This window comes from Scyliorhinus torazame, chromosome 24, assembly GCF_047496885.1.
Source record: "Scyliorhinus torazame isolate Kashiwa2021f chromosome 24, sScyTor2.1, whole genome shotgun sequence".
Classification (NCBI taxonomy): domain Eukaryota; kingdom Metazoa; phylum Chordata; class Chondrichthyes; order Carcharhiniformes; family Scyliorhinidae; genus Scyliorhinus; species Scyliorhinus torazame.
This window is the reverse complement of record NC_092730.1, coordinates 24698527-24723051: the sequence shown is the minus strand read 5'-3', so window position 1 is coordinate 24723051 and position 24525 is coordinate 24698527. Positions and strand designations below refer to the sequence as shown.

At 53.1% G+C, this 24525-nt stretch overlaps 1 protein-coding gene across 1 annotated transcript; it reads left to right on the top strand.

Annotated features, from left to right (window-relative positions):
- Nucleotides 1–582: 582 nt before the first annotated feature.
- lrfn4a (leucine rich repeat and fibronectin type III domain containing 4a) lies at nucleotides 583–24054 on the top strand. The gene is made up of 3 exons (XM_072489466.1): nucleotides 583–2191; nucleotides 7543–8944; nucleotides 22845–24054. The coding sequence occupies exons 2-3, from the start codon at nucleotides 7563–7565 to the stop codon at nucleotides 23689–23691; spliced, it is 2229 nt and encodes a 742-aa protein (XP_072345567.1). The 5' UTR covers nucleotides 583–2191; nucleotides 7543–7562; the 3' UTR covers nucleotides 23692–24054.
- The last annotated feature ends 471 nt before the right edge of the window (nucleotides 24055–24525 follow it).

Here is a 24525-nt window from a genome sequence, read left to right as displayed (position 1 = left end):
GGAATCGAACCTGGGACCCTGGAGCTGTGAAACGACAGTGATAACCACTATGCTACCGTGCTGCCCTTGGGGCATAGGGGATCGGATGGTGGCCTGGGTTTAAGTAGGGTGCAGACTCGATGGGCCGAACGGCCGCCTTCTGCACTGTAAGTTCTGTAAAATAACCTCAGGCGGGACGGGGAATTGAACCCCTCGCTCCGCATCACGATCCAGCAAACTGTTCCGTTTCGAGAGTTTATCCACATTCCACAGGGGGAGGTGGGTTCTGCTCTCCCGCGCTGAGCTCTCTCTCTCTCTCGCTCTCATCCTCCCTTCCCCCAGGTGAAGCAGAAAAGAACTACCCCCTTGTTCCCGAGCGTGGAGTGTAAATCTGCAGCATATCGTCGCTCCTTCCATGGGACGCAGTCAGGGCTGCAGGCTGCGCTTTCATCACACTGGCGTTAGTCTCCTGACAACAGGGCAAGCAGAGGGGGAGGGGGACAGCACCAGGAACAAGCTGGATGACTGGGGAGTGGGGGTGGGTTGTGTGTGTGTGGGGGGTGGGGTGGGTGGGGTGGGGGGGGGGGTTTGCAGAACGAAAGCCCAGCTGGTACCTCGGACTGAACGTTGCCGGAGTCACGGTGTGGGGAGTGACACAGGAGGAGGAGGAACCTGCGACTGCGGAGATGTGCCGGGTACTGAGGGGAGTGTGATCTGTCTGTGCTGTCCTCCAGCACTCTGCAAGTTCCCTTTATATTGAGGCAGCTGAACTACACGGAGAGAGAGAACGAGAGAGGGACAGAGACAGAGAAACAGACAGAGAGAGAGACAGAGAGAGAAACAGAGACAGAGAGAGGACAGAGAGAGACAGAGAGAGAGGAGAGAGTGACAGAGAGGGAGAAAGAGAGAGACAGACAGAGAAAGAGACAGAGAGAAACAGAGAGAGAGAGACAGAGAGAGGGACAGAGAGCGCGAGAAAGAGAGAAACAGAGAGAGAGAGACAGAGTGAGGGACAGAGAGCGCGAGAAAGAGAGAGAGACAGAGAGAGAGAAAGAGAAACAGAGAGAGGCAGAAAGGGAGAAAGAGACAGAGACAGAGAGAGAGACAGAGAGCGAAACAGAAAGACAGAATCAGAGAGAGGGACAGAGAGAGGGAGAGTCACAGAGAGAGGGAATCAGAGAGAGACAAACAGAGAGACAGAGACAGACAGGGAGTGAGAGAGACAGCGAGGGAATTTGAGAGAGACAGAGAGGGAGTGAGAGAGGCAGAGAGGGAGTGTGAGAGACAGAGAGGGAGTGAGGGAGACAGAGAGGGAGTGTGAGAGACAGAGAGGGAGTGAGGGAGACAGAGAGGGAGTGAGGGAGACAGAGAGGGAGTGAGGGAGACAGAGAGGGAGTGAGGGAGACAGAGAGGGAGTGTGAGAGACAGCAAGAGGAAGACAGAGGGAGAGAGAGGGAGGGAGAGAGAGAGAGAGAGAGGGGGAGAGAGACTGAAGGGGGGAGAGTGAGAGGGAGAGAGAGTCAGAGAGAGAGAATTGGATACCAGAGAGAGACAGAGAGGGGTAGACAGAGAGAGAGAGATGGAGACAGAGATGGAGACAGAGACATAGATCAAGGAAGGCAGGGAGAGAAAGACGGATAAAGACAGAGAGAAGAGAGGGACAGATTGATACAAAGATCAACACAGGGAAAGAAAGAGACATTGAGAGGGGCAGCGAGAGACAAATTGGCAGACAGACAGAGAGGGACTGATACAGAGTGCGATCCCAGAGAGAGAAAGACAGGGTGAGAGGGAGAAAGGCAATGAGTGAGAGGGGGAGGGTGGAGAATGAGCCAGGAATGAAGAGATAGTGTGTGCGAGGGAGAGAGAGAGGAACCATAAGCACTAGCATCGGAGAAATCAAAGGCAATGAGCAGGTTCCTCTGGAGTCTGTTTCCGTGTTTTACAACCACTGGCAGAGACAAATGAATCTCTGGAGCCTGACTATTAAATAGCTCGCTTCGAGCTGAGCGGCATTCCAGGGATCGCTGGAAAGAGGGGACAAAAAGAGGAGAAAAAACACACGACAAGCCCGCACCTTGCATCACTCCGGCAAGCAGCCGGAGATGTTATCACAAAGCTCCGGCAGGGAAGGCAGCAGGACAGACAGAGGCTGGCAGTGTGGAAGATAAAGACGCTCGCCGTCTGCTCAACACCCTCTGCGAAATAAAAGGTAAACTTGAAAAAGGGTGAAGCAGTGCAGAGGAACGGAACAAATAAAAGGGAAGGAGGGCTTTCCTGCGCAAGGGGCAAATAGATTGTCAAACAGGATGGTGTCTCGGGAGCGGCTCCATTAATATGTGAAGGTCATTTGGTAAAACAAGACAGTGGTCGGGTTTACGATCCAGTTGGTGTTTATTCTAGTGAAAGGAACGTGCGTGTTTGGGGCGTTTGTGCAGCGGTTTTAACCCCTTTTGCTGTTGCCAACTAACCAGGCTCACTCACACGCGCTAACCCTGCGCGCTGGGGACATCAGATAACAGGGCACTTTGAGTGGAGGCGTACGGAAGATTGCCCCCACGCCACTTTGGTCTTCGCACAATGACAAGCTACTTAGATCAATTTGTTTAACAATGTTTAAATAACGCAGGTCGCTGCTGCGTGTCACTCACAACGGAGACTCGGGGAGGGGGGCGGGGTGGGTGTGCTGTGTTAACTGAAATATATCTGCTTTCGAGTGATTTATTGCCGGGACTTTGGCGCTGGTGGGCGAAGCGGCTCGCTGCACGGTCGGGATTTTGTTGGTTTGGGTTTTTGTTTTGCTCCACTTTTCCCCCTCGCACCTGTCACCGTCCCCTCCCGCGGGCTCTCCAACCAGTCACAGGGTGAAGGAATGCCATCGATCGCTTCCTTTTGAGTGGAGGAGTGAGCAGATAAATTGCTCCCCCCACCCCACCCCCCCCGCTCGCCCAGTCCCTGCCTCTAATGTCTCCCACAGGATTACACACTGCAACAATCCAATTGTTCTCCGCAGACAGCGGAATCTCTGCTCATTGCTGGACCTGTGAATCTGTGACCCCCCCCCCCCCCCCCCCCCGTACTCGTGAGGGTTAATGTGAGGAAGGGGGTGGCTCAGATTCAATGCAAGGAGGGTCGTTTTTTTGTACCAAAATCTTTTGCTTAACCCTTTAAAGCGCTTGCTCCCTAGGAACATGTACACACACACACGTCAGGGGTGGACAGAGTCACTGGCAGGGATAATGGCACGTACCCACAAAGGCCGTTCCCGAATGTACCCACGGTGTACTCCCCCACACCACCAACAGATAGCCACAGTACACAAATTCAACCCCACACGGTGGTTAGCACCGCTGCCTCACAGCGCCAGAGACCCGGCCTTGGGCGACTGCCTGTGCGGAGTTCGCACATTCGGCACCCCCGCCCCCCGTGTGTCGTGGGTTTCCTCTGGACGCTCCAGTTTCCCTCACACAGTCCAAAGATGTGCAGGTTAGGTGGATTGGCCGTGCTAAATTGTCCCTTAGTGTCTAAAGATGTGCAGGTTAGGTGGATTGGCCGTGATAAATTGTCCCTTAGTGTCCAAAGATGTACAAGTTAGGTGGATTGGCCGTGCTAAACTGTCCCTTAGTGTCCAAAGATGTGCAGGTTAGGTGGATTGGCCGTGCTAAATTGCCCCTTAGTGTCCAAAGATGTGCAGGTTAGGTGGATTGGCCGTGCTAAATTGCCCCTTAGTGTCCAAAGATGTGCAGGTTAGGTGGATTCGCCGTGCTAAATTGCCCCTTAGTGTCCAAAGATGTGCAGGTTAGATGGATTGGCCGTGCTAAATTGTCCCTTAGTGTCCAAAGATGCGCAGGTTAGATGGATTGGCCGTGCTAAATTGTCCCTTAGTGTCCAATGATGCGCAGGTTAGATGGATTGGCCGTGCTAAATTGTCCCTTAGTGTCCAAAGATGTGCAGGTTAGGTGGATTGGCCGTGCTAAATTGTCCCTTAGTGTCCAAAGGTGTGCAGGTTGGGTGGATTGGCCGTGCTAAATTGCCCCTTAGTGTCCAAAGATGTGCAGGTTAGGTGGATTGGCCGTGCTAAATTGTCCCTTAGTGTCCAAAGGTGCGCAGGTTGGGTGGATTGGCCGTGCTAAATTGTCCCTTAGTGTCCAAAGATGTGCAGGTTGAGTGGGGTTACAGGGATAGGCCGGGGACGTGGGCCTTGGTATGTTAAGGAATGGGTTAAGAGACATTCCAATTAGATGTCTCCAATAAGTATCCAATAACTGTATGTAAAGAGTTTGCAGGTGGCACTTGTTTGGAGTGGTGTGGTGATAGAGTTTTGTATAGAATATCTTCAAGGAAAAGGAAGGTGGCTTGGGAAAGGAGCAGGACTCTTGAGTGAACAGAAACTAACAAGGTAGGCTGCTCTTTCGGAGGGCAGACGGGCCGAATAGGCTCTTACCGCCCTACGGGGATTCTCGAGTTACGTCCCAGGCTTTGTCCAGCCTCGGGGTGGTTTGAAATGCCGGCAAATCGATGCAAATTGGCACAGTTCACACTCATTTGCAGAGGAGCGACTTGAAGGTCAATATAGATTCTGACAAGGATGGTAAAGAAATTCCATTCAAACCCTTTTCATTCATGAAGTTACAAAGCAAATCCAACAGGAGAAATTGCCGCGTTCCGATAAGGAACAGAGCAATTAAGAAAGAGACAAATTTCGAGCTTCAAGCGCAACAGATGTTCATGATTGAACGCCAGCGACTCTGCAATTTCCCCAAACTAAGGCCTGCCGATGCCCTGCATAGATAGCAATTTATCGCAATTTCAGGACTACATTTAGACCGAGCCATTTAGCGTCATTAACATTTTAAGATTCCGGTACGCTTCCTGTAAAATTGTCCCAGCTGAGCACATGTGGCCACAGTTTCAAACCGGTCACACCGTCATGACACCCCCCCCCTACCCAGCAGAGACACCACTGGCCGGAGGGCGTCGTTACACCGTGACCGCTTCCTGGTTTACATAGGGAGCTTGCACTCGAAGCGCTTCCAGGCCAGACCGGAGAAACTGGGATTGATCTCCTCGGAGCAGAGATTTAATGGGGGTGTTGAAAATCGCAAGGAGGTTTTGGTGAAGTAAAAAAGGTCCGGAGCTGTTTCATAGAACATACAGTCGATCCCCTTAACCCAATAACCCCTCCTAACCTTTTTGGACACTGAGGGCAATTTAGCGCGGCCAATCCAGCTAACCATTTGCAATTGCATTTACAATAACCGTTTCCATTGGCAATCAGCGGATGTAGATTTAAGGGAGCTGGCACGGGACAGTGGGAGGGGGGGGGCAGCAGTGGGACGGCGGGGGGGACAGTGGGAGGGGGGGGGCAGTGGGACGGCGGGGGGGCAGTGGGAGGGGGGGGCAGTGGGACGGCGGGGGGGACAGTGGGACGGCGGGGGGGACAGTGGGAGGGGGGGGACAGTGACGTTTCCTGCGCGTGGTGAATTGTTGAGATCTGGGACTGGATTCTCCGGTCGCTGACGCTGAAATCGTGTTGGGCGACAGGCTGGAAAATCCAAAATTCCCGACGGATACAGGGGCGGCGCATCCGCTATGTTGCACGGCGCGGCCGCTGCAGACCGCCACTGTGCGAATGCGCGGCCACGAACCCGGCAATTCTACAGGCCGTATCGGCAGCTAGAGCCCGGTGCTCTACACTGCCTGGCTGCTATCCCACCCCCCCCCACCCCCGCCCCCGGAACGGAGAATCGGCGACTATTTCACGCCGAGTTTTCCGTCGTGGAACGCCACCGTTTTCACGCCGGCGTGGGGGACTCGGTCTCCAGAACGCAGAATCCAGCCCCTGCTGCCTGACAAGGGGGGGAAGAATGTTTGATAACTGCCCGGAGGGGTAAGTGTGCAGGAAGATGGAGAAAGACAAGAAGGGCAGGACGGGGGCTCTTTCAAAGAGCTGGCACGGGCACAGTGTGCTGTATGGCCTCGGGTGGTGCTGTAAGATTCCATAAGAACACATGCGCAAATGGAATACAAACCCTGACTGTTATGGTGCGGTTTTTGTCCCCCAACACCAACGGGCATGACCTTGCCCGCCGGGATCAGGGGCGGGACATTGCAGTCCAGGGCGTTAAAATGGGGCCTGAGCTACGTCTGTGCGGCATGGCTGCCGCACCATGCCAGGGTCCCAGGTTCGATTCCCCGCTGGGTCACTGTCTTGATAGAATTTATCATAGAATTTACAGTGCAGAAGGAGGCCATTCGGCCCATCGAGTCTGCACCGGCTCTTGGAAAGAGCACCCTACCCAGGCCCACATCTCCACCCTATCTCCATAACCCAGTAACCCCACCCAACACTAAGGGCAATCTTGGACACTAAGGGCAATTTATCATGGCCAATCCACCTACCCTGCACATCTTTGGGCTGTGGGAGGAAACCGGAGCACCCGGAGGAAACCCACGCACACACGGGGAGGACGTGCAGACTCCGCACAGACAGTGACCCAAGCCGGGAATCAAACTGGAACTGTGAAGCAATTGTGCTAACCACTGTGCTACCGTGCTGCCCCAACGTCTGTGTGGAGTTGGCCCGTCCCCCCCGTGTCTACGTGGGCTTCCTCCGGGTGCTCCGGTTTCCTCCCACATCCCAAAGATGTGCCGGTTAGGTGGATTGGCCGTGATAAATTACCCGTTCGTGTCCGACGGTGAGGTGGGGTTATGGGGTTACAGGGTCAGGATGGGGGAATGGGCCTAGGTAGCCTACTCTTTCAGAGGGTCGATTGGCTGAATGACCTCCTCATAAACGGTGACCCCGACAGCGATGCTCATGCCCGTGAAATAATTCAAAATTCTGTATTGCGGCACGTGGCGCAGTGGTTAGCACTTGGGCTGCGGCGCTGAGGAACCAGGTTCGAATCCCGGCCCGGGGGGTCACTGTCCACATACAAAAAAAAAATATATATATATATATATAGATGCAATACTTTACCGCGGGGAAAGTCCCCCATCCATCAATATTTTAAGAATTTGGGAAATGAGGGAATAAAAAACGGAGAAATAGCTGTCATAACGTTCAGCTGGGAGTGCGCACTGCCAGCGGGAATCCCGGCCCATCACACTCTCCCGTGTTGCCCGGGGCTGGAAGGCACTGTCCGAGAGTGCGGCGGAGGCGGGTTCGATTGAGGGTTTTCAAGTGGGAAACGGATTGTTGTCTGGGAAGGCAGGAAAGTGCAGGGACACGGGGAGAAGGCGGGTGGGGGGAAAGTGCAGGGACACGGGGAGAAGGCGGGTGGGGGGAAAGTGCAGGGACACGGGGAGAAGGCGGGTGGGGGGGTTGGTGAGTTGTTCCAGCAGAGAGCTAGCACAGGGACAAAGGGCCGAATGGTCTCCTCCTGTGGCTGTTGACCATTCGTTGTGAGGATGAGACCTAAGGAGCACTGAGAGTGGGAGAGCTTGTCAGAGATGTCATTGATCAGGTTATTGATCGCTCTGTGGGAGGCTGCGTGCATGTGGTCTGACCGTGTTGCTTTCTTCCTCGTCGATCTAACTTGAGTGTTCCGTTGCCCGCAGGTTTCCCCGCCGGATCCACGATGGAGAGGCTCCTCCTGGTGTTGCTGCTGTCAGGGGGCTTAGCAGCTGTGGCCGAGGCGTGCCCGTTTCACTGCACCTGCCAAAACCTCTCAGAGTCGCTCAGCACGCTGTGCGCCAACAAGGGCCTCCTGTTCATTCCGGTCAACATCGATCGCAGGACGGTGGAGCTGAGGCTGGCGGACAACTTCATCCGGACGGTGGAGCAGCAGGACTTCCTCAACATGTCCGGCCTGGTGGATCTCACCCTGTCCAGGAATACAATCCGTTTCATCCAGCCCTTTGCCTTCGGCGACCTGGAGAGCCTTCGCTCGCTGCACCTGGACAGTAACCGCTTGACCGCTATCCAGGACGACAATCTGAGCGGCATGGTCAACCTCCAGCACCTGATCATCAACAACAACCAGCTGATCAGCATCGTGGAGACGGCCTTTGACGACTTCGTGCTCACCCTGGAGGACCTCGATTTGTCCTTCAACAATCTCCAGACAGTCCCCTGGGAGGCCATCCAGAGTATGGTCAACCTACACATGCTGAACCTAGACCACAACCTCATTGACTATGTCATGGCCGGGACCTTTGCGGAGCTCTTCAAATTGGCGCGGTTGGACATGACGTCCAACAGGCTCCAGACGCTACCTCCGGACTCGTTGTTCGCTCGCTCACAGACTGGGGTTATCAGCCCCACGCCTTACACCTCTACCATCACGTTGAACTTTGGGGGGAACCCTCTCCACTGTAACTGCGAGCTGTTATGGCTCCGACGCCTCGTGAGGGAGGACGACATGGAGACCTGCGCGACGCCCTCCCACCTGGCCGGCAAGTACTTCTGGTACATCCCGGAGGAGGAGTTTATTTGCGAGCCCCCCCTTATCACGCGGCACACGCACAAAATCTGGATCCTCGAGGGTCAGAGGGCGACGCTCAAGTGCAGGGCCATAGGTGACCCGGAGCCCATCATCCACTGGGTGTCGCCAGAGGACAAAATCGTCTCGAACTCGTCCAGGATGACCTCTTACCGGAACGGCACGCTGGACATCCTGGTGGCTACGGTGAGGGACGACGGCTCCTACACCTGCTTCGCTACCAACGCAGCCGGGGAGTCGACGGCCCTGGCTGACCTGAAAATCATCCCGCTGCCCCACCGGGGGAACGGCACCGTCCGCGTCCTGCACCGCGACCCGGGCTCCTCGGACATCACCACCTCCAACAAGCCCGCCATCAACGGCACGGACGGCCGGCGGAGGCAGGAGAAGACGGTCACTGTGGTCGACGTCACCGCCACCACTGCCCTGGTGCGCTGGCCCTCCGCCAAGCCCCCGCACGGGGTGTGGATGTACCAGATCCAGTACAACTCCTCCGTGGACGAGACTCTGGTGTACAGGTAGGCCCCGCCGCTGTGCGTCCTGTCAGCTGTCGCCTCTCGGGGCGCCATTCGCCCGTCTTCCCCCCCCCCCCCCCACCTCTTGTATCTCGGCAACGCGCCGTTTGCCGGCGGCGGGATTCTCGACCCCCGCCACCTGTCCATGGGCTAGCCCATTGAAAGCCACCCCACGCCGTCGGGAATCCCGTGGGTGGGGGGGTTGGGGGGGTGCGCTGCAGGCGGGAACCGAGAGAATTTCATCACCCGCCGCCCCCCCCCCCCGTCTCCATAGTCTAATCCTTATTGCCCTCAACACAGAGCAGTGTAAAGACTGCGCCATGTCACCAGGGGGGAGATACACTGAGGGGCTGAGGCCTAGTCAGAAACCCAACAGCAACAACTATTGTTCTCGGAACCCAGAGATGTATTACACCCTTTGAATCTGTGCCAACCTCCATAATATACTCGTCAATCAATGTGTAACAAGCTCAAAGCATTGAGCAGTCTATCCCTGTCCCGATCACCTCCCTTGCTGCTGTACGCAGGAAGAATAGCCTTCAGATGAGGAGGGTCCACATCGTTATGATTTAGTCTCCATTTTAAAGAACTGCAATTGTTTATTTATATATATTCTAGGCCCAGCATTGGGTGCCCAATCCTAGTTGCCCCACGAGAAGGTGGTGGGTAAGCCTCCTCCTGGAGTCTCGTGTGGTGTAGGTACACCCACCATGCTGTTAGTGAGGGAGTTCCTGCATTCTGACCCCAGCCACAGTGAAGGAACGGCCGATATATTTCCGAGTGGGGATGGCGAGCGGCTCGGAGGGGGGGAACTTGCAGGCGGGGGTGTTCCCCGTGCGTCTGCTGCTGCCCTCGTCCTTCTAGCTGGTAGTGGGCGTGGGTTTGGAAGGTGCTGTCGAAGGATCCTTGGTGAGTTACTGCAGTGTATCTTGTAGACGGTACACACGGCTGCCGCTGTGCGTCGGGGGTGGAGGGAGCGAATGTTTGTGGTTAGCGTGTCGATCGAGCGGGGCTGCTTTGTCCTGGATGGTGTCGAGCTTCTCGAGTGTTGTTGGGAGCCGCACTCATCCAGGCGAGTGGAGAGTATTCCCTCACACTCCTGACTTGTGCCTTGTAGATGGTGGACAGGCTTCGGGGAGTCACTCCCACCCTCTGACCTGCTCTGGTAGCCACAGTATTGATATGGCTGGGTCCAGTTAAGTTTGTGGTCAATGGTATCCCCCAGGATGTTGATAGTGGATGATTGAGTGATGGCCGTGATATTTCCATTGTCAGTTCCTGTGTCCATATTAACAGAGGCACTACTGCTAGTGAGAGAGTGTGATTACAGCTTGATGTGTTTGCAAGGTTAATGTCTGTTCCAAATGCACTTGTAGGAATCAATGATGGCAAAGTGCAGACAGCTAAAAGCTTAAGTTGTGTTTAACTTTGGGCGCAGACAAGATGGAGATAGTGATCTCCATCACGATCTACTTCCATCTCCATTACATCGTCCTGCCTTCGCTCATCTGCAGTTGAACCCTCTTCAACGCACTTACACCTCCAGAACTGACCGTGTCGATGGACTCCCGGCCAGACTCCCACTATCCTCAGCGTGAGGTCAGCCAAGCCTCTGCTCTCCAATTTCAGAGCCACCCCTGGCCTTGTACCCCCTCCCTACCTCCGTAACCTCCAGCAGTCTTTCAGCCCTCTGAAACCAACTCTGGCCACTTGGGCGTCCCAGCGTTCATCGCTCCGCCATTGGTAAGACCAGAAGGTAGAGGAGCAGAATTAGGCCACGCGGCCCTCCGAGCCTGCTCCACCGTTCAATCAGACCGTGGCTGATCTCCTCCTGGTCTCTGACCCACTTCTCTATCTGTTCCCCATATCCCTTTAACACGTTTTTAAAATCAGAAACATATCTATTTCCTTCTTGAAACAATTCAAAAACTCAGATTCCACCGCACTATGGGGCAGCGACTTCCAAAGATTCACCTTCCTCTACGAGAAGTAGTTCCTCCTCGTCTCAGTTCTAAATCTACCGCCTCTCAACCTATACCTGTTGACATCTCACTCTAGATTGCCCCACAAGAGGGCGAACATTGCCCCACAATGGGAAATCACGGCTCATATGTTCCTCATCCCCATTAGAACATAGAACATAGAAAAATACAGCACAGAACAGGCCCTTCGGCCCACGATGTTGTGCCGAACCTTTGTCCTCGATTAAGCGTAGATTATCATTGAATTTACAGTGCAGAAGGAGGCCATTCGGCCCATTGAGTCTGCACCGGCTCTTGGAAAGAGCACCCTACCCAAAGTCAACACCTCCACCCAACACTAAGGGCAATTTTGGACACTAAGGGCAATTTATCACGGCCAGTCCACCTAACCTGCACATCTTTGGACTGTGGGAGTAAACCGGAGCACCCGGAGGAAACCCACGCACACACGGGGAGGATGTGCAGACTCCGCACAGACAGTGACCCAAGCTGGAATCGAACCTGGGACCCTGGAGCTGTGAAGCAATTGTGCTATCCACAATGCTACCATGCTGCCCTTAAGAACAAATAAATCTACACTATATCATTTTACTGTAATCCATGTACCTATCCGATAGCTGCTTGAAGGTCCCTAATGTTTCCGACTCAACTACTTCCACAGGCAGTGCATTCCATGCCCCCACTACTCTCTGGATAAAGAACCGACCTCTGATATCCCCCCTATATCTTCCACCTTTCATCTTAAATCTATGTCCCCTTGTAATGGTTTGTTCCACCATCTCTTGCCTTCTCCCCATAACCCCTTATTATTCAAGAAATCCCCTTATTAATCAAGAACACCAGATTTGTGCTCGATGTGCTGTTAGCTACAGGGCTTCAAACAAGAGCCGGGAGGTGGAATTAGACAGAATAGTTCTTTCTTAGAACATCAGAACTAGGAGCAGGAGTCGGCAATTTAACCTCCCGATCCTGCTCCACCATTCAGTACGATCGCGTCTGACCTCACCTAGGCCTAAACTCCACCGTCCTGCCCGTTCTCCGTAACCCTTCAACCCATTACCAATTAAAAATCTAACTCCTCCTTAAATTTACTCACTGTCCCAGCATGCACCGCACTCTGGGGTAGCGAATTCCACAGGTTCGCGACCCTTTGGGAGAAGTAGTTTCTCCTCAAATCTGCTTTAAATTTGCTCCCCCTTACCCTCAGACTATGACCTGTCGTTTTCGAATGCCCCACAAGAGGAAGCATCTGCTCCACGTCTACTTCACCCAGACCTTTCATCAGGGCGGCACAGTGGTTAGCACTGTTGCTTCACAACGCCAAGGACCCGGGTTCGATTCCCGGCTTGGGTGACAGTCTGTGCGGAGTCTGCACGTTTCCCCCCCCCCCCCCCCCCCCCGTGTCTGCGTGGGTTTCCTCCGGGCGCTCCGGTTTACTCCCACAAGTCCCGAAAGACGTGCTTGTTAGGTGAATTGGACATTCCTCCGTGTACCCGAACAGGCGCCGGAATGTGGCGACGAGGGGATTTTCACAGTAACTTCATTGCGGTGTCAATGTAAGCCTACTTAAAATTAAAATCACTTATTGTCACAAGTAGGCTTCAAATGAAGTTAGTGTGAAAAGCCCCTAGTCGCCACATTCCGGCGCCTGTTCAGGGAGGCTGGTACTTGTGACAATAATCAAGATTATCATTGTCATCTGATACACCTCAATTTGATCTCCCCTCATTCTTCTAAACTCGAGAGAGTATCGGCCTAAACTGCTCAATGTCTCCTCATACGACAAACCCCTCAACTCTGGAATCAACCTCGTGAACCTCCTCTGAACTGCCTTCAATGCCACTCCATCTTTCCTCAAATAAGGGGACCAAAACTGTGCACAGCACTCTGCTGCCTGGGCCTATAGCTCTGGATTGCGCTCACTTCTACCCCTCTCCCTCTCCCTCTTCTCCTTTAAGATGCCCCCCAGCTATGACCTTTTTGCTTTTGTTCATCTGCCCTCCTTGTGTGTCTCGTTGTTGTACTTTGATTGGTTAACATGCTTTCGAGGCGGCCCGAGAACGTTTTTGTTCCACTAAAACTGCCAGATTAAATATGAGAGGTTGTGCTGAGTCCAATCATGCGCAATTAGGATCGCTAACTCTGGGCGGCCATTTTGCTGCTGGTGTCACCACTTGCTGCCTCTGACTACCCTCCGCTACCACCATGTCGTGCCATTGACTACCCATCCTTTACATCCCCGCCACCCCTCAGCCAATCAGAAAGCGAGCCAGACTCTTATTGCTTGAATGGTCGACTGTCAGTCAAGCAGCCCCCATGGCGGTATAGATTTTCGGGTACTGCTGGAAAAAAAGACACGCGCCGTCGAAGATTTTCATCACGCACCCATCAGGTCGGAGGCGCAAGAACGCCAGATCTCGAAGGGGGGTTGTGGGGGGGGCGGCAATTTGGAATCCTTGCGAATCCATCCTGACGAGTGGGAGAGGAAAAGCTTCGACGGGTTGTCTCCTTTTCGTTCGGCAGCGCCCAAGCTCTGGGCTGCCAAACGAATAGTCGCACAGTGGTGCTTTTCGAAAAGGTCTTTGGGGCGGGATTTCTCGGGCGTTCCCGCCCGCCGGATCGCCCGGTCCCGCCGACAGCGACCCGCCCCTCCCCTCCACTTATTTTGTGGGTTTTCCAGCAGCAGATGACACAAACAGTTTGACTGCCATGATTGAATGGCGGGGGGGGGGGGGGTCGCTTCTCCCGGACCAGTGTCCCGGAGATTAACATTTAATCCTTGGAAACCCCAGGACGATGCCGGCAGGTTCGAATCTCTTTGTGCGAGGGGACAGTATCGAGTGACGCAGGGGCAGGCAGGTCTCCTGAAGACTGTCACCAATCTTGGCTCTTCTCTCACACTGTAGCGTCCCCAGTTGCTAATCCTCTGACCAGCCGCTCATCCTCTGTTGAACTCTGCCCCGGGGACGAACAGCCACACCTTACAGCCAGCCGATGGGGCCTAGCTGTCAGGCTTCTTCCAATCCTTGGGCACCTGAAAGTGTGCGGCACTGATTTTGCACACGTTCTGTGTTTTTCTTTCTTTCTTTGGGCGGATGGGTAAAAATGGCTCTTCTTTCTCGGCCTTGACCCTCGCGATCGTCTGTTCCCCCGCACTCATCTGCTGCTGTGTACATGGAACACGATCGCCATGGCAACAGGCACGACAGCTAAAGCTACGAATGCCACGCAGTATTTCACAACGTTTGTTAGCCCCCTCACAGCAGTGGGATTTGAAAAAAAAAGTTATTATTCGTTCCACTGCGGTGGGCGTCGCTGGCAAGGTTACCTTTTATTTCTGTTGTCCTGTTAGCTAGATGTGTAATGGTACTGGAGAAACAGAGAGGAACAGGCCGGTTAAGGACAGGCATCTTTCCTTCCTTAAAGACAGAGAGACGTTTGCCTCCGTGTCTTCAGCAGGCACCTCAGGACCAGTGAAGCCCTCTTCAATGGCCGTCACCGTGGAGCAGCCATTTTGAAGCCAACCTCCGCAAGCAACAGTGAGGCCATGAACCAGGGAATTCTGTTAGTTGAAGCATAATTGCTGGGGCTTTGCTCCTGGGCGTCGTCCTTGGCAGAGAGCTTGAATGGACTCGCCCAATGTTTCCTCCAGTTTAGCAGGTTGAAACATCTTAATTTCTACGGGTGGGAGCGGGTGAGGACAGTTTCCCCTGTCTGAGGGAAACACAAGTCTGCACTCTTTCGAGGGTGAGAAGTCGGCCATTTTGACTGCGATAAGGAGGGGTTCCTTCTCTTCGGGCATTGTGAATCTCTTCGATTCCCCGCCCGGAGTTCTGTGCGGATGCTGATCGTGTCCCAGACTGAGAGAATTATTTTGGGGGGGTGGGGGGAAGGTTCTAAGGGAATCACAGGATATGGGGCAGGGGAGCAGAGCTGAGGTAGAACCCCCCCCCCCCCCCCCCTCTCCCCCCACGATTTTGAATTAATGAATGGCCTACATATAGATGTCTTTCTGCAATTACACAGGGCCCCGGTGAGGCTGTACCTGGAGTATTGTGGGCTGTTTTGGTCTCCTTCTCTGAGGAAGGATGTTCTTGCTCTCGAGGGAGCGCAGCGAAGGTTTACCAGGCTGATTCCAGGGATGGCGGGACTGACGTATGAGGAGAAATTGAGTTGGTTAGGATTGTATTCGCTGGAGTTCAGAATGGGGACGGGGACGGGGGGGGGGGGGTGGTGAAATGTCATCCAGACCTCAAAAGTTTTAACAGGGTCGATGCAGGAAGGATGTCCCCGATGGTGGTGGGGGGGAGTCCAGAACCAGGGGTCACAGTCTGAGGATACGGGATTGACCATTTAGGACAGAGACGAGGAGGAATTTCTTCACCCGGAGAGTGGGCGGCCTGTGGAATTCGTCGCCACAGGAAGTAGTTGAGACCTAAACACTTGTGTGTTTTGAAGAAGTAGTGAGATATGGCACTTGGGGTGAAGGGGATCGAGTTGGATGGTCAGCCATGATCATAACGAATGGCGGAGCAGGCTCGAAGGACCGAATGACCCACTCCTGCTCCAATTTCTTTATGTTCTCATATATTCTGCCCAGGGCTCCAAGACGAACCCTCCTGCTCTCCCATGAAATAATGCCATGGTTCCTTTGATAATTGGGGCGGCAGGGGGCCACAGTGGTTAACACCGCCGCCTCACAGCGCCAGGGACCCGGGTTCGATTCCCGGCTGCGTCACTGTCTGTGCGGAGTCTGCACGTTCTCCCCCGTGTCTGCGTGGGTTTCCTCCCACAGCCCAAAGATGTGCAGGTTAGGTGGATTGGCCGTGCTAAATTGTCCTTTAGTGTCCAAAGATGTGCAGGTTAGGTGGACTGGCCGTGGTAAATTGTCCTTTAGTGTCCAAAGATGTGCAGGTTAGGTGGACTGGCCGTGGTAAATTGTCCCTTAGTGTCCAAAGATGTGCAGGTTGGGTGGATTGGCCGTGCTAAATTGTCCCTTAGTGTCCAAAGATGTGCAGGTTGGGTGGATTGGCCGTGCTAAATTGTCCCTTAGTGTCCAAAGATGTGCAGGTTGGGTGGATTGGCCGTGCTAAATTGTCCCTTAGTGTCCAAAGACGTGCAGGTTAGGTGGATTGGCCGTGCTAAATTGTCCTTTAGTGTCCAAAGATGTGCAGGTTAGGTGGACTGGCCGTGGTAAATTGTCCCTTAGTGTCCAAAGATGTGCAGGTTGGGTGGATTGGCCGTGCTAAATTGTCCCTTAGTGTCCAAAGACGTGCAGGTTGGGTGGATTGGCCGTGCTAAATTGTCCCTTAGTGTCCAAAGATGTGCAGGTTAGGTGGATTGGCCGTGCTAAATTGTCCCTTAGTGTCCAAAGATGTGCAGGTTATGTGGATTGGCCGTGCTAAATTGTCCCTTAGTGTCCAAAGATGTGCAGGTTGGGTGGATTGGCCGTGCTAAATTGTCCCTTAGTGTCCAAAGACGTGCAGGTTGGGTGGATTGGCCGTGCTAAATTGTCCCTTAGTGTCCAAAGATGTGCAGGTTAGGTGGATTGGCCGTGCTAAATTGTCCCTTAGTGTCCAAAGATGTGCAGGTTAGGTGGATTGGCCGTGCTAAATTGTCCCTTAGTGTCCAAAGATGTGCAGATTGGGTGGATTGGCCGTGCTAAATAGTCCCTTAGTGTCCAAAGATGTGCAGGTTGGGTGGATTGGCCGTGCTAAATTGCCCCTTAGTGTTCAAAGATGTGCAGGTTAGGTGGATTGGCGGTGCTAAATTGTCCCTTAGTGTCCAAAGGTTAGGTGGGGATATGGGGACAGGGCAGGGGGAGTGGACCTAGGTGGGGTGCTCTTTCGAAGAGGTCGAGTGGCCTCCTTCTGTACTGTCGGGGCTCTCTGATCGATGTAAGAGCGCAGTCAGGGCCTAAACTCAACCTTTCAGCACCTCAGACAGGGAAACATTCCTGCACTGTTGCACTGGAGAGCCAGACTGGATTATGAGCTCAGGTCTCGGAGGAGATTAGTGAGTCAGTTGATTTTGACCGCAATCCCTCTTATTTTCTGATCTATTTATTTTTACATCCTGAATTAAATTCCAAGCTCCCACAGTGGGATTTGAACTGCCAATCGGCGGGTTACTCGACCAGGCCTCTGGGCTACTCGACCAGCTCGGCAGCCCGCTCCTTGCTGTTGGCCTGCGCCAGCGAGATAATAAGGGAAATGGTACAGCGTCTTTTATAGGTCGTAAAGTAAATTGGAGCATTGTTAAACACATTACAAATCTCCAGTGCTGTTATCAGATATTGTACTCCAAGAACTCTGGCCTTATGTTAATATTAGATTTCAATATTTTTTTTTGCTTAATCGGAACTGAAGTGTGAAATTCCGGGTGTTTAGAAATGAGCGCTGATCCCGAGCATTCAGCCACGTCCAAGTCATTACCAGCGGCACCAACATCTGTTTGGATATCGAGTCTGCCGACATCCTTTCACTGTTGAGAGCGTTTTGAATGGTTTAATCAGCTCAGTCTTCAACTAGACATTGGGATGGGAAAAATTCAAATTCCATTCTTCAAACCGAGCTCGGTCGGCAAACACTGCCGTAGTTTTTCCAAGAAAATGTCCGGGGGGCGCGGCGATGGCCTTATTACTTAAGAGCGCTTTGATTAAATGGGAGGGGGCCGTTAGTGGGGGTATTCCTGCCGGTATGTTATCACGTAAATCACTGGGGAGTATTGCTGCAGTAGTTTCTGAGGATCATTATTGATTGTGATTCTGGAGGGCATTTCTTGATTAGAATTTTTAGAGGAGTATTTCCAGGGTGTATTTCTGAAGGGGTATTTCTGGGCGAGTATATTTGCGGGAGTATTTCTGGGTGTGGCACCTTGGGCTGACTAGCTACACAGCCGCTCTATCGAACGTCTGTGCGTTCACTGGCTACGTGCTAGTGGTTAGCCCAGGTTCAAACCCCACCAGGGCATTTTTTGAATTTAATTGTCCAAATCGGGTCATCTCTGGAACCGTGAACCCGCCAGATTGTCGTTAACCGCCCCCCCCCCCGCAACCGGTTCGATGATGCTGCTTCAGCCCCTGATCGAGTCTGTGGCGACTGCTAACTCCGATCCTGCACTGCACGTGCCTGACTCAATGCCCTTCGGGCAAGGTGGGCAATCTCTTGAAGGATACGCTGCTGAATGAGGTAGGGTGGCAAGGGGCCTTGTGCAGGGGGGGGGGGGGGGGGGGGGGTAGGGGGGGCGCATGAACAGGCGAGGGGCAGGTTGCCCGAATAGCTTGTTTCTATGCCGGAGGCTCAGTGCGCTCGCGTCCCGATAACCAGAACAGTCGCTGGAGTCACCGGCCGGCTGTCAACATTACTCACTGGCGAGGCTATCGTTCACTGACCTGATGGCCCAGTTATGTAGATCAGTCAGTCTGAAACGTGTTAATATTTTACACTCGGGCATCCTTCCTGTCTACGCTTCCCATTGTTTCAGATGGAAACAGTCACCATTAACAGCAGCAAACTGAGCCAATTGAGGGATAGGTGGTGGAAAGGTTTGCTACCTAAACTCCAACCAGTACAGACCCAGAGTCCTCAAACGTTCCTCAAACGACAAGCTCTTCATTCCAGGGATCATTCTTGTGAACCCCCTCTGGACCCTCGCCAAGGCCAGCACATCCTTCCTGAGATACAGGGCCCAAAACTGCTCACAATACTCCAAATGGGGGTCTGACCAGAGCCTTATACAGCTTCAGAAATACATCCCTTCTCTTGTATTCTAGCCCTGTCGACATGAACGCTCACATTGCATTTGTCTTCCTAACTGCCGACTGAACCTGCACGTTAACCTTAAGAGAATCGTGAACAAGGACTCCCAAGTCCCTTTGTGCTTCTGATTTCCGAAGCATCTCCCCATTTAGAAAATAGTCTGTGCTTCCATTGGCGAACCGGTTTTATTTGAATTTGGCACAGGGCCGAATGTTGGTCAGTATTACGATCCTGGACCAGACCCCAATAGTGACTAGGACACGGGACAGAAAACCCAATATTTGAAGTTCGTAAGGCGGTGAGGGAAGTATACCTCTCTCCAGGAGTGATTTCACACAAAATAGGGATTTGGTAAATTGGAACAAACTTTATTACGAACACAGTATTAGATTCTTTAACATCACACCAGAAAATAACTTACAATTACCCCTACAATACTATTCAATACAGTGAATGCAATATCCTTAACTGCTATCTTTATTACCACTCTAACAACAAGAAAAAAAAAATCTCAACTCTCAATTTACTGGCACTCAGGAATTCTTGCTCACAGAGGTGTTCTTTGAGATAGAGAGCTCTCTTGAGGCCGTTTTTAAAAAGAAGATCTGACTCCTGCCAGACCCATGCAGAAAGTCTAGCTGCATTTCTTTCAAAGCTGTTTCAGCTGGTTTGTTCACCTTTCCAACCACACTGCTCTTCCGTCTGCAGACACATCTTTTATCTGAACTGCAGAGCGCAAACATGTGATCACAGCTTCACCTGCTTTTCTTACAAATTGCCCGATACCTTAGGTAGGTCTACCCAGTAACGGCATCACCTCACCAAGCTGAAATCTTAATAACTCCACAGGGAATCCCCTCAATCAAAACAAAACTGCTTTAGCCCAAGCTTTTTAGGGTGCTTTAATTGCACCCCTGGCATCCAAAAGCTTTGTTCTTTCAAACGAGGATTTCTTTGAAAGCATGGTTGCAGCAGTCAAACGCACTCTAACCCAGGCTTTTCAACCCTTACTACACCAAATACCGATGATACATCTGAAATTCCTGCACTCATCACAGTCGGGGGACTCGTCATTTAAAAGGGGAGGACGCATGAAGGGTGTGGTATGCCTTTTAAATAAATAAGTAACCTTTATTGTCACAAGTAGGCTTACATTAACACTGCAATGAAGTTACTGTGAAAATCCCCTCGTCGCCACATTCCGGCGCCTGTTCGGGTACACTGAGGGAGAATTCAGAATTCTAAGCTGGTTCGGGAATTGGAACCCGCGCTGCTGGCCTTGTTCTGCATCGCAAACCAGCAGTCCAACCCACTGAGCTAAACCAGCCCTAAGATGAATATCTTCAAGAGGCGGCTAGATACAGCACTTGGGGAGAATGGGATCAAAGGCTCTGGGGAGAAAGCAGGATTAGGCTATTGAGTTGGATGATCAGCCATGATGGTGATGAATGGCGGAGCGGGCTCGGAGGGCCAGAAGGCCTCCTCTTGCTCCTGTCTTCTATGTATCCATGCGAGACATCAAAATCCGTGCGGCTAGTTAGGTCATCCCACTCCCTCTAACCTGCACTCAGCCGTAACTCTACACATGTAACCGTGTGTGTGTGTGTGGGGGGGGGGGGGGGGGGGGCGTGAAACCACCAGAATAAAATAGCTTGCCTTGTCACATGAAGTTCTGCATTTGGGCAGGGGAGTTTCCAGAAAGTGACTCTGTATTTTCTATCGGAATGCAAGATTGAGCCCACCCTCGCACAGTCTCTCCCTACAGCAGTTACAGAATAAGAATTGGAGAGCGCGTCAGTTCCCCCTCTCCTGAAACACGTTGGGACTCTACTCATTGGAATTGTCACGGAACCGTCACAGGAGACAAAAGGGTAGCAGCAGAAGGGTGTTTTTCTGAATGGAAGGTTGCGACCAGTGGTGTTCCACAGGGATCGGTGCTGGGGCCTCTGTTGTTTGTAGGATACATCAACGATTTGGAGGAAATTGTAGCCGGTCTGTAATTGCAAGTTCGGGGATGACACCAAGGTTGGTCGAGTGGCAGCCAGTGTTGAGGATTGTCAGAGGATACAGCAGGACACAGAGAGGTTGGAGACTTGGGCAGGGAAATGGCAAATGGAGTTTAATCCGGACAAATGTGAGGTAATGCGTTTTGGTAGGTTTAACATAGAGGGGAAATATACCGTAAATGGCAAAACTCTTAGGGATATAGAAAGTCGGAGCGATCTGGGCGTGCAGGTCCACAGATCTTTGAAGGTGGCAACACCAGCGGACAAGGTAGTCAAGAAAGTATACAGAATGCTTGCCTTCATCGGACGGGGCATCGAGTGTAAAAACTGGCAAGTTATGCTGCCTTGCAAGTTATAGAACCTTGGTAAGGCCGCACTTGGAATATTGCGCACAATTCTGGTCGCCACACTCCCAGAAGGATGTGGAGGCTTTGGAGAGGATGCAGAGGAGGTTTACCAGGAGGTTGCCTGGTCTGGAGGGTGTTAGCTATGCGGAGAGGCTGAATAGATTTGGACTGTTTTCTTTAGAAAGACGGAGGTTGAGGGGTGATCTGATAGAGGTCTACAAGATTATGAGGGGCATGGATAGAGTGGATGGGCAGGCACTCTTTCCCAGGGCGGAGGGGTCAGTTACCAGGGGGCAGAGGTTTAAGGTCCGTGGGGCACAGTTTAGAGGAGATGTGCGAGGCAGGTTTTTTACACAGAGGGTGGTGAGTGCCTGGAACGCGTTGCCAGGGGAGGCTGTGGAAGCAGATACATTAACGCCGTTCAAAAGGCATCTCGACAAACACATGGATAGGACGGGGATAGAGGGACACGGCACAAGGAAGTGCCGAGGGTTTTGGCCAAGGTTGGTATCCTGACCGGCTTGGAGGGCCGAAGGGCCTGTTCCTGTGCTGTATTCTTTGTTGTGAATCTATGTAACTCCTTGCCACAGATAGCTGGGTGGGGGGGCGGCTGCAGAGTCCTTGTGTATATTTAAGGTTGAGATAGACATTTAGACAGATTGATAGATAGACAGATCGATGGATAGGTAGATAATTTTTTACAATTTGTTCATTGGACGCAGGCTGTGCCAGCATTTATTGCCCTTCCCTAATTGCCCTTGAGGGGGCAGTTAAGAGTCAGCCGCATTGCTGTGGGTGGATCTGGAGTCACATGTAGGCCGGGGGGGGGATCACTGGATTACGAGCCCAGTGACAATACCCTTACGCCGCTGCCTCCCTCTTGATCAGGATGGGAACCGAGGGTTAAGGGGGGGAGAAAGGACCGAAAAGTGGACGTGAGGAATTCCGGATCAGCCATGGTTCGAATGATCGACGGAGCAAGTTCGGGGGCCGAACGGCCTCCGCCTGCTTCTATTTCTTATGGTCTTGTTCACAGAGCTGCCACTCCCTCTAAGTCAGGGATAACCCCAGCACACAGGAGGGAGCCTCACACCAAAAGACAGCAACAGTCACGGGAAAGTTGTGACGTTTCATATCCTTGGACAACAGCATCTTGATCGAACGCGCGTGGCGCAGAATGACACAGCTATAAGAAGCATTTGGCCTATCCCAATCGGTCCCACTCCTCCACTCCGACTCTGCATCCCTGCGAATTTCCTCTTCAAATATTTACCCACTACCCCATTTGAAAGTTCCTGTTGAATCCGGGCAGCGCGGTGGCACAGTGGTCAGCACAATTGCTTCACAGTTCCAGGGTCCCAGGTTCGACTCCCGGCGTGGGTCACTGTCTGTGCGGAGTCTGCACGTCCTTCCCGTGTCTGCGTGGGTTTCCTCCGGGTGCTCCGGTTTCCTCCCCCAGTCCAAAGATGTGCAGGTTAGGTGGATTGCCCGTGATAAATCGCCCCTGAGTGTCCAAAAAAAAAAGGTTAGGTGGGGTTACTGGGTTACGGGCAGAGGTGCGGGCTTAAGCAGGGTGCTCTTTCCAAGGGCTGGTGCAGACTTGTTGGGCCGAATGGCCTCCTTCTGCACTGTACATTCCATATGACCTTCCCAGCCACGGAAACGGACGTAGTCTGCCTTCCTGCAATGTTAGTTGCGGGAAGAGAATTTTACTTGGGCAGCGGGGTACCGAAGGTGAAGGGGTCAGCATAGGCACCGGGTGGGGTTTTGGTCAGTCGCACTCTCACGTCTTTCTTCAATCCTTTCAGGATCATCGCCTCGACGAGCAAAGCTTTCGTCCTGAAGAACCTCATCTCGGGAGCGGATTATGACCTGTGCATTCTGGCGATTTACGGAGACACCGTGACGCAGCTGGCCGCCACCAAGGTCGTCGGGTGTGCCCAGTTCGGCACCAAGGAGGAGTACCCGCACTGCCACCTGCTGCACGCCCACTTTCTGGGCGGCACGCTGACTGTGATCGTGGGCGGGATCATCGTGGTCACCCTGCTGGTCTTCACTGTCGCCATGATGGTCAAGTACAAGATCTGTGGCAGCGCCCATTCGCCCAAGGTCAGCGACGTGTATTCGCAAACCAACGGCAGCCAGTCCATCGCCAACGGGATGCTGTCGCGCAGACGGGTGATGGTGCTCCATTCGGCGGGGCAGCCGGCGGACAAGGCGATGCCGCCCCCTCCCCCACCGTCCTCCTGCGCGCCGCCGCCTCCCAGCCGGGTCAAGCCGCCGAGGAAGAGGTTCCGGTCCAGGCCGAGGGGCGAGGGCGGCGAGCGCCCCCCGGCCGGCGGCCACGCCAGGCAGGGCCCGGGGCCGAGGGCCGGGGTTCCGCCGCCCGGCGATACGCCCACCTCCACCAGCCCGGCCTCCGACCAGCTCAGCCCGGCGGCCGCCGCCACGTCCAGGGCCAAGCGCAGCTGCTCGTTCGACATGGGCGACATCGCCGCCACCACTTGTTACAGTTACGCCAAGCGCTTCAGCGTCATCTGGACTAAGCGCAGCCAGTCCGTGCACGGGATGCTGTTGCAGTACGCCGAGACCGAGGTGACTGGCAAGAAGGGGGCCTTCTACAGCTCTGAGGAACTCGAGGAGAGCATTGTCTAGACGCAGAACCGGTTTTTTTTTAAGAAGGGAATTTTTTTAAAAAGGAAGGCCGAACGGGAGGGGAAAATAAAAGCCCATCCCGTGGAACGCCAAGTGGAGAAGAGAGGGGGCGAGGGGGACGTCCAGCCCACCACCCCTGCCCGCCTCCTCTCGGGGTGGCATCATTTACTTTCCTGATCGGCCGTTTGGCGACTCTTGCGGGTCAAACTCACCGTCATCGGATTCGGGAACATTCCGGCATCAAAAACTTCCGCAGGGGCTTCAGCTGCGAGGGTGGTAGGTTGTGGGACAGGAGGCGGGCACCGGGGGAAATGCAACGCAATGTAACCACCCCGCAAAAATTAAAGGCTGGTGACAATTTCACATCGCTCGTACGTTCCTTATCGAGTGAGGTTGGGCGGATCACTAGCCCAGAAACAGTCGAGGTTGATGGGGGCGGAAAAGGCAGTGTCCGACTGCTCGTTGCAATGTAATACCTGTTAATACACACTGAAATACCGGGCTCCGGAAACGATATGAAACTGTCTTTGTTCTCTGAATGTTGATTCTGATGTGTTGCTTTCATATTAATCCAACCAATTTGGTTTTCTTCAATTGCCAAAGTTACCGATGTACAAATTGGAAATAACACCCGTGCAGACGTAAATATAATAATGATGTCCGAATACATTCTTCCGTCTGGGACATGCTCCATTCCGCTGAGGGTGGGGGTGGGCTAGTAATCCAGAGGGGCCACAGCCTAACGCTCTGGAGAAATTCGGTTCGAATCCCACCACGGCAGCTGGTGGAGTTAAAATTCAATTCATAAAATCAAGATGCTAAAAGGTCTGGGCG

Bases quoted from the DNA above. Each gene is read 5' to 3' on its own strand.
- lrfn4a (XM_072489466.1), top strand. From the start codon at position 7,563: ATGGAGAGGCTCCTCCTGGTGTTGCTGCTGTCAGGGGGCTTAGCAGCT. The intron at 8,945-22,844 runs GTAGGCCCCGCC...CAATCCTTTCAG, and splicing joins GACGAGACTCTGGTGTACAG to GATCATCGCCTCGACGAGCA.